Source organism: Chenopodium album, chromosome 17 (genome assembly GCF_948465745.1).
Source record: "Chenopodium album chromosome 17, dcCheAlbu1.1, whole genome shotgun sequence".
In the NCBI taxonomy this organism is placed as follows: Eukaryota; Viridiplantae; Streptophyta; class Magnoliopsida; order Caryophyllales; family Amaranthaceae; genus Chenopodium; species Chenopodium album.
The window spans coordinates 48,784,624-48,801,007 of record NC_137850.1 but is presented as its reverse complement, the minus strand read 5'-3'; the positions used below and the strand labels follow the sequence as shown (position 1 = coordinate 48,801,007).

Genomic DNA, 16,384 nt, shown 5'->3' with positions numbered 1-16,384 from the left:
TTGAAAAGGAAGGGTCCCAATCCAAAGAATTGGACTTGTTGGCTTATTGCACCCCCCCCCCCCCCCTACAACTTTCACTCCCCAAATATGAAAGTTATGTCTATTTTGGTTACCTTTACCAAATCAATTTAATTATTTTTATATATTGATAATGATGGTGATTTGGAAGAAGGGAGACATAAAAATATAGGACCATGAAATTGACAGGAGCATATGTTTTTCCTTTCATTTTTTTTTTTTCTTTTTGAAATTATAGAATGTCAAACATGACTTCATGGCACAATGTAAACAATCCTTTTTAATGTGTATGTGTCTTATCCTCCAACTATTTTGTGTAAAGTTTGAATATATTTTTTTTCTTCAAAATTAATTATCACATTGTTTTAGTACGTCTTAATTAAAATTGTAATGGTCTTTATTAAGTATAATAATGTATACCACTCTTATTTAGGAACAGTTTTTACTACTATATTTCTATTTCAAATAAGGAGAACGTTTACCAACTAGAGCTTAACCCTTATAGTTTTTTTTTTATTATTATTATTTTTATTCAGTCAATTGCTTATATATACGAAAAGTAAAATGTTCAAAATTTTCATATGGGTTAAAAGCTCTCTAAAAAAAAATCAAATTACTACTTCAATTTCATATTATTTACAACGATTTGACCTAAAGTGTGAGTGTAAAGTGTCTAATCGTTATAAATAATATAAAACAGAAGTAGTATTAATTTTAACTCATAAATTTCTCCGTGGCATTGTTAAAATATCAACAAGACAAGTATGAATTAATTTGTTTTTAAATAAATAAATAAATAAAATAGGACGATATTCTAAAGGTGAGGTGGAAAATGTTAAGATAGAAAAGTCTAAAAGAATCCATGTCAACAGCACCAACTCCCACGAGAGAGAATCGCGTGGTAGCATCACAATTCTCAAATCTTCTCAATTAAAAAAGGACAGATGAGTACTACTCCTCTATTCTTCAATCTTCTACTCACCTCACCTTATCTTATCACCGCACGTTATCATATCCAAATTTAATTTCTTTTCAATCAAATTATGAAATTCAGATGCCTTGCTTCCACATAACTGCACCTAACCATAAACAGATACAAATTCCAAATACTCCAGTACTTCCTTTGGAAATTTCTGCCCGAACCCGTAAAATAACTTAACTCATTAAACTGAACTAGGTTAGACGATTGATAAGGAATTATGACAATGTCTCATACAAGACTGACAAATTAATTAACAATGTAATTTAGTATATACGGGTGAAAATAAAAATACAGCGTAGGTACAGTACAAGTTTAATACGGAGTACGATTGAGAAATAGTATTATGTATAAAAGGAGAAGGCTTTTAATTTAGATACGTTGTAATAATAATAATACTTCTTCCGTTTTATAATGTTAGTCTATATGGAATCATTCACATAAAATAAGAAAAAAAATGTATTTGAAATCTAACATTAAAGTACAACATAATTCATAATTAGTTTACCTTATTTAAATTTTTTAATTTTTTATTAGGAAAGTACAAGTCATAATTACATAATTTAAAATAAAAATTTCCTTACTTAGAGTCACGTTATCAATTCACAATTTATTAATTCTAAAACAATCAAGTTATTAATGAAATATATTTAATATGGGTATATCTTTTTAAAACGTCCAAAATAATATATGGAATTAACATAATGAAACGAATTATTTGGTATGGGTAGTGTTGTTATTGTTGACGGAAACCAGGGGGACCATACAATTTGCGTCAACAATGTTGCTCAACGTGTGAGTCCCACATTTCAATACAAGTACAGTACCTATCCGGATCTTACTTTCTTCCTAGGTCCCATCTAACGGGGAGTACACGCTGGAACTAAGAATACCCCCTTTTTTTTTTATTATTATTAAAATAAAGGCAATGGACCAATTATTTTATATGGGAATAATTTTATTTTAAATATCATATGACTAGAAATCTAAAATAAGTTAAAGATGTCTCAACTCTCAACTAACCAAACTAATCAGATATTTAAAAATTAAAATAAATAGGGTTAATTAGATCCAATCTATAGTATGATTATTTGAGTTAGAATTAAGTTGATTTAGATTGAAATTTTCAACCCTAATCGTTGTGATTTTGAAGGACTTATCTTTCACAAGGTTTCCGTCTCCACTTATCCTAGTCTTTTCTTTTAGAGAAAGAAAGGAACAAACAAAATCATGATACAGCTAATTGATTGGTATTGAACAAGATTATTATGGCATAAAATTAGCATTTTTATTAGATTGTTTCATCTTTATAGAGTACTCTTCTATGTTTTTAACCTTAATAATAAATAGGATTATTATTAACATACAAACCATTAAAAAAAATAATCGATGATTATTTATAAACAAATCTTTATATCAAAAATAAATTGATGATTTAAATATTTACGGATTATAATAACGGATAAATAGAAACGAAGAGTAATCAGAAATGTGTGGAAAATACGAAAAGAAAGGCATAATAAATTAATATCTATATCTATACTTAGTATTTAAAAACACAAACCACAAATCTATACTAAGCCACATGTCACCATGCATAATCACTCATATCCCACATGTCACCTCTCTTAATCCTTTCTTTTTAAATTCCCATTTTAATATAAAAACAAAATATATAAATAATGTTTGAGTCTTTAATCTTTATGTATTCTAAAACTTACAAATTTAAGTAAGAATATTAAGTGTTTCATATTCAATATAATAAATTAAAGCTAAACTAATTAGTGTTCATTACATTAACAATAAAATAGTATTTTCATCTCCTAAACTTAAATATAACTTAAACCAATGTCATTTCATGCCCTACAATATCTATGTATATATACCTAACTAAATTCCACACAACACCGACACTTTTCAAGAAAAAATAACCTAAGTAACAACCCGTGCATTGAACGGGTCAAAAGACTAGTTAATAATAAAAAAAAAATCCAAAGAAAAGTGCATGGTGATAGTTGTCAGTTGTAAAAAAAAAAAAAAACAGAAAAGCAAAGATAGTCACCACGCTTTTTGAAGCGTACATTAGTTTTGGATGGGCCAAACCCAAAGCGAATTAAAGGGACCATCAATTTAGGAAGAAAACGGATATTTCTATTTTTAATTTTAATTTTAAATTAATTATTTTTTTTTTTAAAAAAAAAAGAGAAAAGCAAATGTTATCGAGAATCCAAATCTTCCCCGTCAACGTCCCTTTTAAGTAGAGAGAGAAAGACTGGACTACCCACTTTCATCTTTTCACATTCGGATTCTTCATTTCATCATTTTCATTTGTTTGTCATAATTGTCATTTTAGACTCTAGTTTTCGATTTCAATTATTACGATTTTTATCATGCACACAAATTTTGTTACTGTGGGTCAGGGACATAATTCCACCTAATCTCACTATTAATATGTTATTGACCATTTAATCTTTTCCTTTTATTAGCCGTTGTATTTTGCTAGACTTTTGTGATTTTTTTTAGCATGTGTTAGATGCATATGTAGTTGAATTAATTCATTTGACTTGTTCGTGTAGTTCAAAGTGTAATGCTCTACACCAGTTATTATTTTATTTTTTATTTTTTTTATTATTTTATTTTATTTTTTTATCGATATATGAATATACACTCTGGAATTAATCTGAAAGTATAATGTACCGAGAAATTAATTGAGCAATTGGATGGATCACTAATGTTGACTACTTAATTTCTCATAAATTAGATCATGATATAATTGTTAAGAAACAATAAAAATAATGAAGTGATTTGGATTGGTGGAGTTTAATGCATGCATCGCAAATCTTTATACATCCTTCAATTATAACAAAGGAAATACTTTACTATTTTAATTCCAACATGTGACAACAGGATCAATTAAACTTAGTGAATTAGAAGTATACATATAAAATGTATGTAGATTACTTAGCTTATACTCCTTCCTAATTTGTAAGTGGAGTTATTAAAGTAGTCCCTCCAATTTTTTCCCCCTATTATAAAGTATTGTACTACTCACGTAGTTCATCAAAATATTGAAACTTGGTTTAGCTAAAATCATTAAATGACCAAATAGATTCACTATGAAATTAAAGCACAAAAGGTAAAAACCATATACATATGAGTTCATGAAAAGGACATGCATGCGATTAGAAGGTCGCAAATGCAAGTTGCTTGTAAGCGGAGATAAAGCAATAATATTATTCGTACCTATTGCACTTTCTAACTGTCTAATGCAATATAATTAGTGAATTATATATTATAATCTTTAATTTTTGTTATTTTTTGGTTAGAAGCACATGTCACGTGAGACAAAAACTATTTTCATGCTTAAGTGTTATTTTTATGAAGTATGAAAGGCGCATCTTTAAATTATGTATGTAGTTTATGAGGCAAGTAATCATATATTGTAATATTGATAAATTAAAAAATATAATTATTAATTAATTAGTTTGTTATAGGTACGGTATGTATGTATGCAAAATAAATAAATAATGCAATGTTCATAATTGTTAGATAGGACGTAATTGTCATATATTAGGTCAGCATTAGGAGGAACTGCTATATTCATTAAACTTCTTTAATTGGGAGCTAATTAATGGAGTATTCTACTTAAAGTCTTATTTCTTGTTCATAAGTTTTTAAAATCGTGTCATGCATCATGTTCTTTTTGGAAATTGTTTTCTTTTGACAATGCAATCATATTTGATTATTGAGATTATAAAAGTGTAAAAATGTTATTTATAGGAAAGCTACATTTCTGTCTAGTAATGGATTTATGGTGTTGAATTTCAAATTACGTTATTTTGTATAATCTAATGGATTTAATCAGGGATAAGTAGCTTGCTTGAGTTGAATGAATAAACAATCAAGGCTCATTGTATAAGCTAAGGGTAGGGTCAATATTGAATTTAGGATATGGAAAAGATGAGATACAAAATTGTCGTCCTTTTTTTTAAAAAAAAAAAAAAAAAAAGTTTAAACACTTTGTTGCGGGATGAAATTATATGTATAAGCGTCACTACTTAGTAAAGTACTTTCTCTAGTTTTATGATCTGCAACATATATCATAACTAGTGTTACATCTATCTCAGGTGATTCTGAGTGTAAATGTTGAGTAATCATCGTAGAGGGGATAAAATGAAATATAAACCGAGAAAAAAAAAAAAAAAAAAAAAAAACACATCCGTTCACTTTTGATTCATACTCCGTATAAAAAAAAAAAGGTTTTAAATTATCTTATCAAAAGATGATTAATGAAGATTGAATTTGTGGTATTATGAAAATTGATTGCATTTGTGCACTTTGTTTAAGATATTATACAAAATTTCAATCTTGATTAATTCACAGCGTGACTTATCACCTAAGACTTTCATATAGAGTTTTATTATCCTTAAACGACTAAACAAGTCCAGATTAGAATCTTATATAGCAGCCATCATCTTTTTTATCTTCTCCAATTACAATCTAATTATAAGAATCATTCAGACATTACGAATGATATATATATTAATATAATGTCGATTATTATTGGTTACATTCAATTCACCATGTACGTACTTAAGTCGAGAGGACGAAAATCGATGATATATGAAAAGAAATAAAATCTTTGTTAAAATAGGCATTGATAATGACACCTAGTTAATCAATTTGATATAATTAGGGAGTATATTACACATCCAAATAAGACTCTTCGAAAGAGGATCGAGTAAGTGGGATCGATGGTGCTATCCTTGGTACCACCTCCCCCCAAGGGCTGATCATGAAGATGCGTGAATGTGCTTGCCTCGTTGCCTACCATATTGACTAACTAAACTAATTAATATTGGCAAACAAAAGACGATACCAATTCCATCACATACTTATAAGATAAGATGTCATTGTTAATTAATGACATCGGCCCGATTAATTATAATTAACTAATCCTCCGTAGTAATCAATTCGTAGAAGATATAATAGTATAGTTACAAAAGAAAGAAAGAAAGCAAAAGGAGCAACAAAGAAGTGAAGTTGAGCACATTCCCGTGCAAGTTGGGCAGCCCCGAAAAAAATACTCGTAAAGAAAAGATGCACATATATTTGGGACACTAAACTCCAACACTTTTGATAAGACCCAACAGTACGGACCACATCCCATGTAACCGTTTGAGATTTTTGGAAAAATTAAATTAAAAATACTTCCATAAAAAAAGGACAAATACCAATACCAATACCAAAGTTTGTAAATATTCATAAAAGTTTGCACGTACATTACAAGGCAATCTTCCCTTTTCAATGCTTCACCATTAAAGTTGGGGTGTCCCCCCACTTTTTATTTTATTTTATTTTTTCTTTTTTTATATTTTATACGAGTAGATATATTTTTGGGGGTTACTTTCAGCTCAGTTGTTGCAGGGTTATATGGTAGTGCAATTAGTGCATACGGCATAGCCTCAGCTTTTTTGGACTACTAGTTGTATTTTTTTATTTTAAGTATTATGATAAATTATAGAGTATTTTATTTTAGTTTGGATTTTTGAGAAATTAATAAAATAAATGTGGGGTACAGAAAATCGTCCATCTTCTGTTTGCTTTTGGGTTTGTGTGTGTGAAGTGTGAACAAGAAGCTCCTGTCAATCCCATCTGTCAAATGTTTATTTTTAATTTATGGGAAAATTAAAACATACGGAGTAGAATATTGAATAATTCAATTATCATAACCAATAACAAACAAAAACCTTTTTCAGTGGTCAAAGTAGTGAAGAGTGGTAATTTTAGAGGATAACATGTCAGCTTGATAGGCATCAATTTATGTGAATCTCTTTTTAGGATTGTTTTTAGGCGTAAAAGAATCAATTTTTACAACTATCTCTAAATTATTGAAGCCTTTTTCACCCTTTTTCCTTCAAAAAAGAGTAAAAAATAAAGGTGCCACTAAAATTAATCACACGAATATATTGTAATGACTTAAAATGTTGTACTGATGTTAAATTAATATCTTCTGTAACATAATTTATCTTCTACTATAACTTATTATTCCAATGTGTTAGGTTTCATATACACGATTTAATGCTAGTCATAACTTTGGAATTTGATCATCAATTTTGTAATTTCAACTATGAAACTTCTTGATAAAAGTTGAGTACACCATATATTCATTGAACATAATTAAAATGCAATTAAAGAAAATCAAAGCTATAGGTTCTTGTAAGTTGTAACTCCTATATTCAATAATTTTGCGAAACTTGAGCAACTCTTTTTCAAACTTCAATTTGGAATAGAGTGCAAACGATTTCAAAACGGATCATCAACATAGCAAGAAAAATCATTCAAATAACATGATCCACGTCCAACCGATTCCATCCCAGATCTTGAAATTACTCTGTCAATGACAATACATAAAACTAACTTGGAAAAAAAAATATGAATCATTCTTTATAGAAAGAAAAAAACAATTTGCATGTGTTCAAACATGTTCTAATCAAATCCATGACTCAGACCAAAAAAAAAAAAGTAAATGCACCAAAAAAGGCATTAATATCAAACAGGCAAAGATGCTACCAATGTACTAAAATTCTGTTCAATTGATTGTGATTTTCCTCCACCCACCTCTGATTTTATCTGCCAAAGAGCACAAAATTATATTTACCAAAAGACTAAAATAACAGTAACAAAGGATCAAAATGGGGTATTTCTTCAATTCATTTCACCCTTTTTCTTTTTCTTTTTACTCTGATCAAATCTAGACAAATTTTCCTAATAAAAAAATTGTTAAAAAAAAATCTGTTCTTTCTTTTTTTCTTCTCCTATCTATTTTCATGAAATAAGAGCTTCAATGCTTGCCATTTTTACAGATTTACAAACAGGACAAACATCAACAAAAGCTTCACATCCTTTGCAACAACACAGATGCCTGCAAGGCAACAACAACACGCACGATTTTCCAGTTTTGCAAATTTTGCACAACACTTCCCCTGTTTTCTCTCTCTTCTCCCCTGTTTCTGCAACAACTACCCCTGTTACTTCTCTTTTCCTCTTTTTATTGGAAAACTCATTGTTGCTGTTGTCAACAACATTACAGCATGATTCTGCATCGTCAAACTCGTTTGAACAACACGATGATGACGTTGTTGTCAAACAACCTGCTTGTTGTTCTTTCAGTTGCACCAATGTGTTGTTCAATGTTAACACCATTGCTTCATTCTCAGTTGCCAATCTTTGCCACTCTTGATTTTCAATCTCCATTTTTCGGATTATTTCTTCTAAATCCATTGTTCTTTTTGTTGCTCTTGCAATTTCTTCATCCTTTTGACGCAATAATTGCATTGCTTTCGCTTCTAATTTCCTCATAATTGCTCCTAATTGCTGTTTCCTCTGTTCTTGTAACGTCATTTTAAGCCTTTCGTTCTGAAAAAAATTAAAATTAAAATTAATAATTATTACCCAAATCTAATAATTACCCTTTAAAATTAAACTAAAGGGGTGTCTAAAAATATAAATTTTAATAAAAAAAATTAACGAACCTGTAAAGTAATGAATCTATCAATCTCCTGCCTCTGTTTTTCGAGTTGATCAGAAAAACTCGGTGAAAAATTCATTGGCATCTGATAATCACAACTTCCACTTGTAGTGGTACTAGCGGTTGGCGTTGTAGCAGTTGTTGTAGTTGTACAGTTTTTTGACGATGACAAAAACACAAAACCGTCGTTATTAATATTACTAACACAAGAATCACGTTGTTGTTGTTGAAGTTGAGCCAAATACTGTTGCTGAAGTTGTAACAACGCTTGTTGTTGTTGTTGTTGTTGTTGTTGCTGCTGGTATTGAAATTGCTGTTGTTGCTTCTGTTGTTGAAGATTACTATTACCGGTAAACTCATTAAACCCACAACCATTAAAAAAACTGGTGTTACTGTTGTTGTTCATATGGTTGTTCGCCAACAACAACCAATCTTGTTGCGCAACACCACCACCAAGACCACCGTTACCACCACCCAACAATGGTAAACCAAGATTGTCGGGGTACATCTGAGCTTGTATAGCCATTTTTCACGTTTTTCTTAAAAACACAAATAAATCGAATGATTGTTGTTAGAAACCAGAAGAAAATGTGAAACGGAGATTTTCTCTCTCTAGAAAACAGATTCTCTCTCTAGAATGATGGTGTCCTGAGAAAAAGTATGTGTATGGAGGCTAAGAAACAAAACAATGAACGAAGAACAGAGAAAATAAAAGGGTGTTGGGAGGTTATGTTATATATATAGTCGCATAAAGGTTACAGCATGGGAATAAGATAAAATAAAATAAAATAGATTTATTTAATAAAAAAATAAATTATTTTTTAATGAGAGTAAAGACGAGATTTGTTTTGTATTTTTAATTAAGAGTAAAAGTAACTAAAAAAGGAAATGAGAAGCCTTAGGATTCTGCCTATCTCCCCACCTCCAATTATTTTTTTAAAAAAAGGAAATAAAAATAATTATTTTAATTATAGAAAAATAATTGTAACTGTATTTATGATATTTTTTACTCAAAGTAAAGCAATAAAGAGAAGGTGGGAAGGGAAAGAAAACGTACGAAAACATGCACAACTTATGACTAAACTATCGGGTCAGAGATTTCAGAGGTTTGTTGAATGACAATTTTCATTCAATTCCAACCCATGCCAAAGGTTGATTCACCCTTCAATCCTGCATTATACTTGTACGTTTTAATTGTATTAAATTCAGAATACGGAGTATAAAATACGAACTTTATAACTTATACTAGTATTGCGGAGTACTGTAGTATTGTATTTTGACTGAAATTAACATGATCGATCTTATGAGGGCCGGACTATGTATTTAGTTTTACCCCACTCTCGCTATCTCAAATATTTTGTCCACGGACTCAAGTCAGGTTTCTTAACTACAAAAATTATATACGGAGAAATTAGTTTTCACAAATATACATTCATTAAAGCAACACGTGTGGTATATATGTAAATTATAATTTTTTTGTGATTGCTAAATGAATTTGCGTAATTAATAGGAGTTTTTAGAACAAAAAATTGCAAAATTTTAAAAGGTATAATATTGAGGACAGTAATAATTACAACAAAATGTTAATTAAATTATATAGGTGAATTTTTTCTGTATGCAACAAATATTTTTTTTCCCCAAATGAAGATGTATTGTACTCCGTAATATGACTTTTTTCATAGTACCTTTAGTAGGCAATAATGCAATATTAATATATCATGCATGCAACGTTGTCAAGCTATGCAATCAATTTACACGGTTTTGCATAATAATAAAGATCAGTTTCCTTTTTAGTGTAAATTCACTCCAAAAAAGAAAAAGCTTAATAATTTAGATTTAAATGAAGTACCCTATTATTATTTCAATTATATATATAAAAAAAAATTAAAAAAAAAAATCAATGTTTTTAAAAAGGAAAAAAAAATCTCTTGTAATGAAAAGTACTGTATTTAACATAATCATATACTCATTGATATACTTCCATTAATTGGATAATTGAAAATCTACCACCAGCTAAGTTTACCATAAAATTGGATTATTATTGTTAATATTATTGGTTTGTTGATGCCAACAATAATGCACCAATAATACTAAAAATACAACTGTTTTTAAATCTAAAAAGGAAATAGATTAGCCTTGTTACTTTAAGAGATAAATATGTTACAATTAGAAATTAATTATATTTTTTATTTTCTTCTATATAGATGGGATCTTAAATTGATATGATAATTTAATTGAATCCAAATCTGGTCAAAACTCAAAATGGCTGATTGAATCTGATTTATTTATTTATTTTTGAATAATTTGGTGTCTTCCCCTAATTAATTACTATACTCGGAAATCTAGTACTCCGCATTAAAAAAACCAATTAGACAAAATAAAATAAAATAAAATAAATTTATTTAAAAAATTAAAACTTGGATTACACGGTAGCATATATTCAATGTTATTTCGATTAAATAGGGAGGGAAAAAAGGAAGGAAAGTTAGGATATAATTATTCAAAATCTCGTTCCACTTTTGGCGCCATTAGTTATTTTTGTACATGCAATGTTATTAATATTCTAACCTAGAATTATTACGAGTAATACGGAGCCAAGTGCATATAATCGAACGTTATAGGTTTTCAAATAGTTACTTCCACGTAAATCAAGCTATATTTTAGTATTGCCTTTCTTCTTTTAATGAACAACGTTGCCGATTGAAATTAAATTTGGTTGTTCTTAAGGTTAAGTTGATGTGATCATGTACTAAATTAATTAGTGACCTTTTCTTTTGGGGTCAAATGTTGACCATCAAATTATTGAACTTAACCAAGTCATATGATTTAAATCTATACCAAAACAAATTCTATCAATTGGCAATGTTGTTGATAAATTTAATTGGCAATTCTTTAATTAATTTAATCAAACTTGCCTTATGCAATGAGCGTGGTTTGAAAATTTTAAAAAATATCAATTATATATGGTTACCTACAAAATATTTAGGCTATGTATGGTTTAGCTTATTTAAGATGATATTTGCTTAAAAATAATCATCTGATTAGATTATACTAGAATAAAACAAATTAAATCTCATCTCTGTATTATTTATCATTAATATCTTTATTTTAATAATTAAGACAATAGTTAAAATTTCATATTGCGTTCTTGAAAAGTCTGTGTACTAGTATGAATCTAATGACATATCAAAATCATTTGATAATTGTTTGTATTAAGGATTATGTTCGTAAAAAAAGGTAAAATTTTAGTCACAACTAAAAATCATATCAAATTATAAAAGATCATATCAAATTAGATCCGAGTAAGAATTGAGCAGAGTTTTTGGGTATTTGTTATTGAGAAACTTCAAGGTTATCGTTAATCATACAAATAAATAAATTAAATAGCGATGGTGAATAAGAATTTATCCAACAATATAATATAGTGAGATAGTGTAAGCCTCACTTAGCCATAAAATTTGGTTCCTAGCTTGTCCATGTAGTTATCCCCTTGGAATTTCAAATTTCAATGGAATAAGAATAAAGCCTCTTGAAAGGATCCATGTGAAAAGTTCTCTATGCGCATTTTCATCTCCAATGTGCAATACTTTAGCCACAAATAATGTGTGTTGATTAATTCCATTTGAGTGAATATGATCTTTATATGCCCAATAATACAAGGAGGATAAAATCATCTATCATTGTGCTAGCTAAAGAGCTACATTTTCACGAATAAAGTTAAAGGCGTTGGCTTCGTTCAAAGTTGAAGGTGTTATAATTAGTCAATGTTGATTGATGATAGCCTAATTTAGGAATATATATATGCTTTGATTAGATGCAAAACCTGTATATAACAAGTAATCACATAAAAAATCACGTTTAATCATTTTACGTAGAAAATTAACATTGAAGCGATAAATGTTACATAATATAGTTTAGAATAAATTTGATAAATAGAGTGACTAAACTCACCGTGTACACTCACACAATCGCACTTATAAAAAAAATAATATGAATGGTCTTGATTAAGAATAATATACAAGTTGAGAACTTTTTAAAAATAACACTAAAAATAAAAGGAAAATTATGTATGCAATGTTAAACAATACTACTATTGTTATTATCTGATTTATATGATTATGATTAATTATTGATTATTCATGGTATTAGAAGGCTAAAAATACTTTAGCATGGCCTTTTTATAAAATGCCAATTGTGTGAAAATGTTTTTAATTTTGTTAGCCAAACAATATAAGGTCATCTTTGTACAAATCCCATTCTTTTCATGATAATTAAATATATTTTTTCCCAACATATAATGAAAAATGTGAATTCCACTCAATTGAAGATTTTGACATTAAGAAAAATAAAATAAATTTAAATCATATATAAGTACGGTATTAATGGCAATCAACGCAACTTCCAGAAAAGCAACATTAATTTATAACAAAATAAAATAATAATAATAAAATAAAATAAAATAAATAAATAAAAAATACAATTATATTATATAGTCTAGTACATACTCACATCATCATCATTATGTTATCCTTAAATTTCTATGAAGTTGCTGATAATTAATTATATAAATTTGTCAATGCAACACATTACACACCCTTTTTGAATCGCTCCTATGCGCAAGATTTTGTCTCTTGTTAGCACCAATAATTGTCTCTACTATTGTCTAACCTCCACTACTTTGCCGCCACCACGTTTTTAAAGATTAAATCTTGCCGTACTTTTTAAGTTTTTATTATATACTAATAGCCATGTTAATGTGTCATTATTAAAATGTTAAACACTTTTGCTTGAGTGGTCATGACTTATATCATTCATTAGTTGCTTACTAAACCAAACTCTATTATTTGACTCCAATGAAATTAATGTAGGGCCTGCTCTCTTCAGCTTATTTTCAGTTCAGCTTCATCGGTTCACTTCAATTCAGTAAATTAGAACAGGCCCATAGTACATGTATTAGGAAAAAGAAGTAGTTTAAGTATAATATAACTCATAAAGGCTGTTTTCGAATAGATGTCACTTGTGTTTAAGTTTTTTTTATTAGTTAACTTAGGCCACCCTATACTGTTCATTGAAAGATTAATTTTTTGTAATTTTTTATTTTTATTTTTCATTTAACTTGTTACGGTATACAAGTATTCACATAATAATGTTCATTTGATTTTATTAAAATTACTTAATTATGCAATGTAAGAAGCTTTTTAGTTTCATTCGTGCGTTTGTTTTGGATTGAGAAATGATTTTTTTAAGAGCAATCGTTATTGTTGAGATAATGTTGAAACAAATGATGCTCAAGTTAAATTTTTCATGCAAAGGGAATAAATAAGAGCTAGTGTTTTTCATTTATTTTTTCAGCTTCTAAATCAAAATAATGAGGCTTCTAAAAATCTAGATTTCTTATTAATTGATGTTTATTGTTTTGATTTTACTTGACGTTTATTGTTTATATATTCTTGGAGTTACTTTGTGCATGCTTAGATAGATACAAGCATGAAAAGATTGACAACATAAAAGATAAAACACTCATGAATTAAAATTCTTCAAAATACTAATCTTCTGCGAATAATAACAGCTTGTATGTATTGGTCCTAACTTCAATCTAATTCCTTAACTTGGTAAATGGTGATATGATAAAAAGATACATTACATATTATCGCATAAAATAGAATTTTAAAAATTATACTCCTTATTCATAGTGAGCAACTGAGCACATGCATTTTATATTCCTCAACTTCAAGTTTTGCAACATAATGGATTTTTCGTCTTGGAACTAAATGATTACAAAAGGCCAAACCATGAAGAAGAAAAAAGGATCATATGCTATGCTCCCTTATTTGTAATATGAAAAAGATATACTACAAAAGATGTTGAGGTTCCATATATAGTCACCACTACTTTATATAACCTCATATTCCACCATATGATTTTTTTTTCTTCGTTAATCTAATCTTTTTGAAAACCGGATATGCACACAAAATAAATAATAAAATATATGGTGCGTGCTAAGAGCTGTATGTTAATCATAAATCATAAACTAATTAGGGCTAGATTTTCTACGGTATTTATTTTATTCATTTCTTCACCTTAAAGTAACTGTCATATTTATCTCGAAGGATGATTTATAGTTTGCTCCACGGCTTTGCCTATAATGATCTAAAATGATAATTTAATCAAATTGGTTTCAATTTTTTCAAGGATATAAAATCTATCTACCAAACCAAATTTAGGTCTTCCGAACCCACATCTATGATGCACATGCTGAGTTTTAATGCACATAATTTGGTGATTCTAGTAAGTGTACATATATCAATATATGCTAGCCTGTAAAGAGATATTTAGTGACAAGTGATCTGTAGACACTTCTTAGTATTATGGCAACATCAGCTAATGAGTTCCCATAGTGGTTGCACCTTATCTAACCTCCTTTTCTCTATTATTTTTTTCTTTTCTTTTCTTTCCAATCCAAAAATAATAAACATAAATAATAAATAAAGGTCTTTTTGATACAGTCAGCAAGCACTTTTCGGTTGCTAATTGGTTGATTAGAAATTTATTTGTCATAAAATCAACAACAAAGAAGGTAAAAGGAGATACCAATTAAAGAAAAAGAAAGGCTATTAAAGATCTATGTTGACAATTACACTTAGCTACTGAATCCACTTTTTTAATTTTTGAACGTACTCCATTTTAATCATTTATTCTCTCCTAATTGTAATTAGGTTGGGGATCCAATTAAATAATCTCTATCCCTTTCTTTTTAATTAGAAGAAGAAGCTAGCCATTTTCTTAATTGAAACATCCATGTATAAGATAAATAATTTGTTTGAATGAATGAAATAACATGAATTATCTCTATTTTTGAATGGATTAACTAGTAAGAGTCTACTTGCATTGTACACTAGATCGACTACCTTTAATTACCTGATATTTGGCACTACTATACTTACTCTTGAACATAACAATTACTCACGATTTCACGAAAGATTAAAATTGGTCACAACTACCACACCAAAAAACTTACCGTCAATTAATTTATGAATATGATCAATCTCTTATTAAATTAGGGTGAAACAATCTTATCGACATTACACTTTATCTTGAACTTATCATTTTATTGGGTTGGTAAAGGGTATTATATTACTACTGTCTTTATTGATGATTGAGATAGTTTTAGCTGTGCACGAAGCACATGAACAATCACTATTTCTCAAAGATGAAAGAGATTGATTTAAAATTCATTAATATATTGTCTTTACTACAAAGTTAATGTCTTGTCATGGTGGAGAATAGTCTTCCCATATTTGCGCTCAATTTTTCCCATCAATTACCGCAATTAATTTACAACATAGTAACATCAATTAATTTACTTTCAAAAAAAAAATAGTAACATCAATTAATTACAGTATAAACACGTATGCATGATATGATTAAGAGAACAATAAATTGTTAAACTTAATTAGGAGATGCATCTACCTTTTTGCCTTTGCCTTTGCCTTTGCCTTTGCCTTTGCCCCTCTCGTTTAGTTTCACACTTTCACGTGTTAATGTCTCGAAGTCACTAGATCAAAATCATGCAAATTCGGAGTAAGTTTAAAAAGAAATTTTTTTGAAAAAAAGATATATGTATGAATAGATGAGGTATTTTACATGATTGTTATATTACTTTTCTTAATAAGTATGATACTTAAAGATTATAATTTACTAATAAATACGTTTAAAAAAAAAAAAACTGTTAAATATAATGAAATGAATGTTATATAATATGAAGTAGGTTTATTTCAACTGATCATACGATCACAAAAAAACATATTATTAATTATACAGTAATACAATATATAAACATCTATTGTATACTACAT

General features: G+C 28.4%; 1 protein-coding gene across 1 annotated transcript; it reads right to left on the bottom strand.

The window, feature by feature from the left end:
- Window positions 1–7,684: 7,684 nt before the first annotated feature.
- LOC145590049 (putative BOI-related E3 ubiquitin-protein ligase 3) lies at window positions 7,685–9,237 on the bottom strand. Its single transcript, XM_081646783.1, has 2 exons — window positions 8,533–9,237; window positions 7,685–8,416 (listed from the first exon to the last, which is right to left on the bottom strand). The coding sequence occupies exons 1-2, from the start codon at window positions 9,052–9,054 to the stop codon at window positions 7,826–7,828; spliced, it is 1,113 nt and encodes a 370-aa protein (XP_081502909.1). The 5' UTR covers window positions 9,055–9,237; the 3' UTR covers window positions 7,685–7,825.
- Window positions 9,238–16,384: the final 7,147 nt, after the last annotated feature.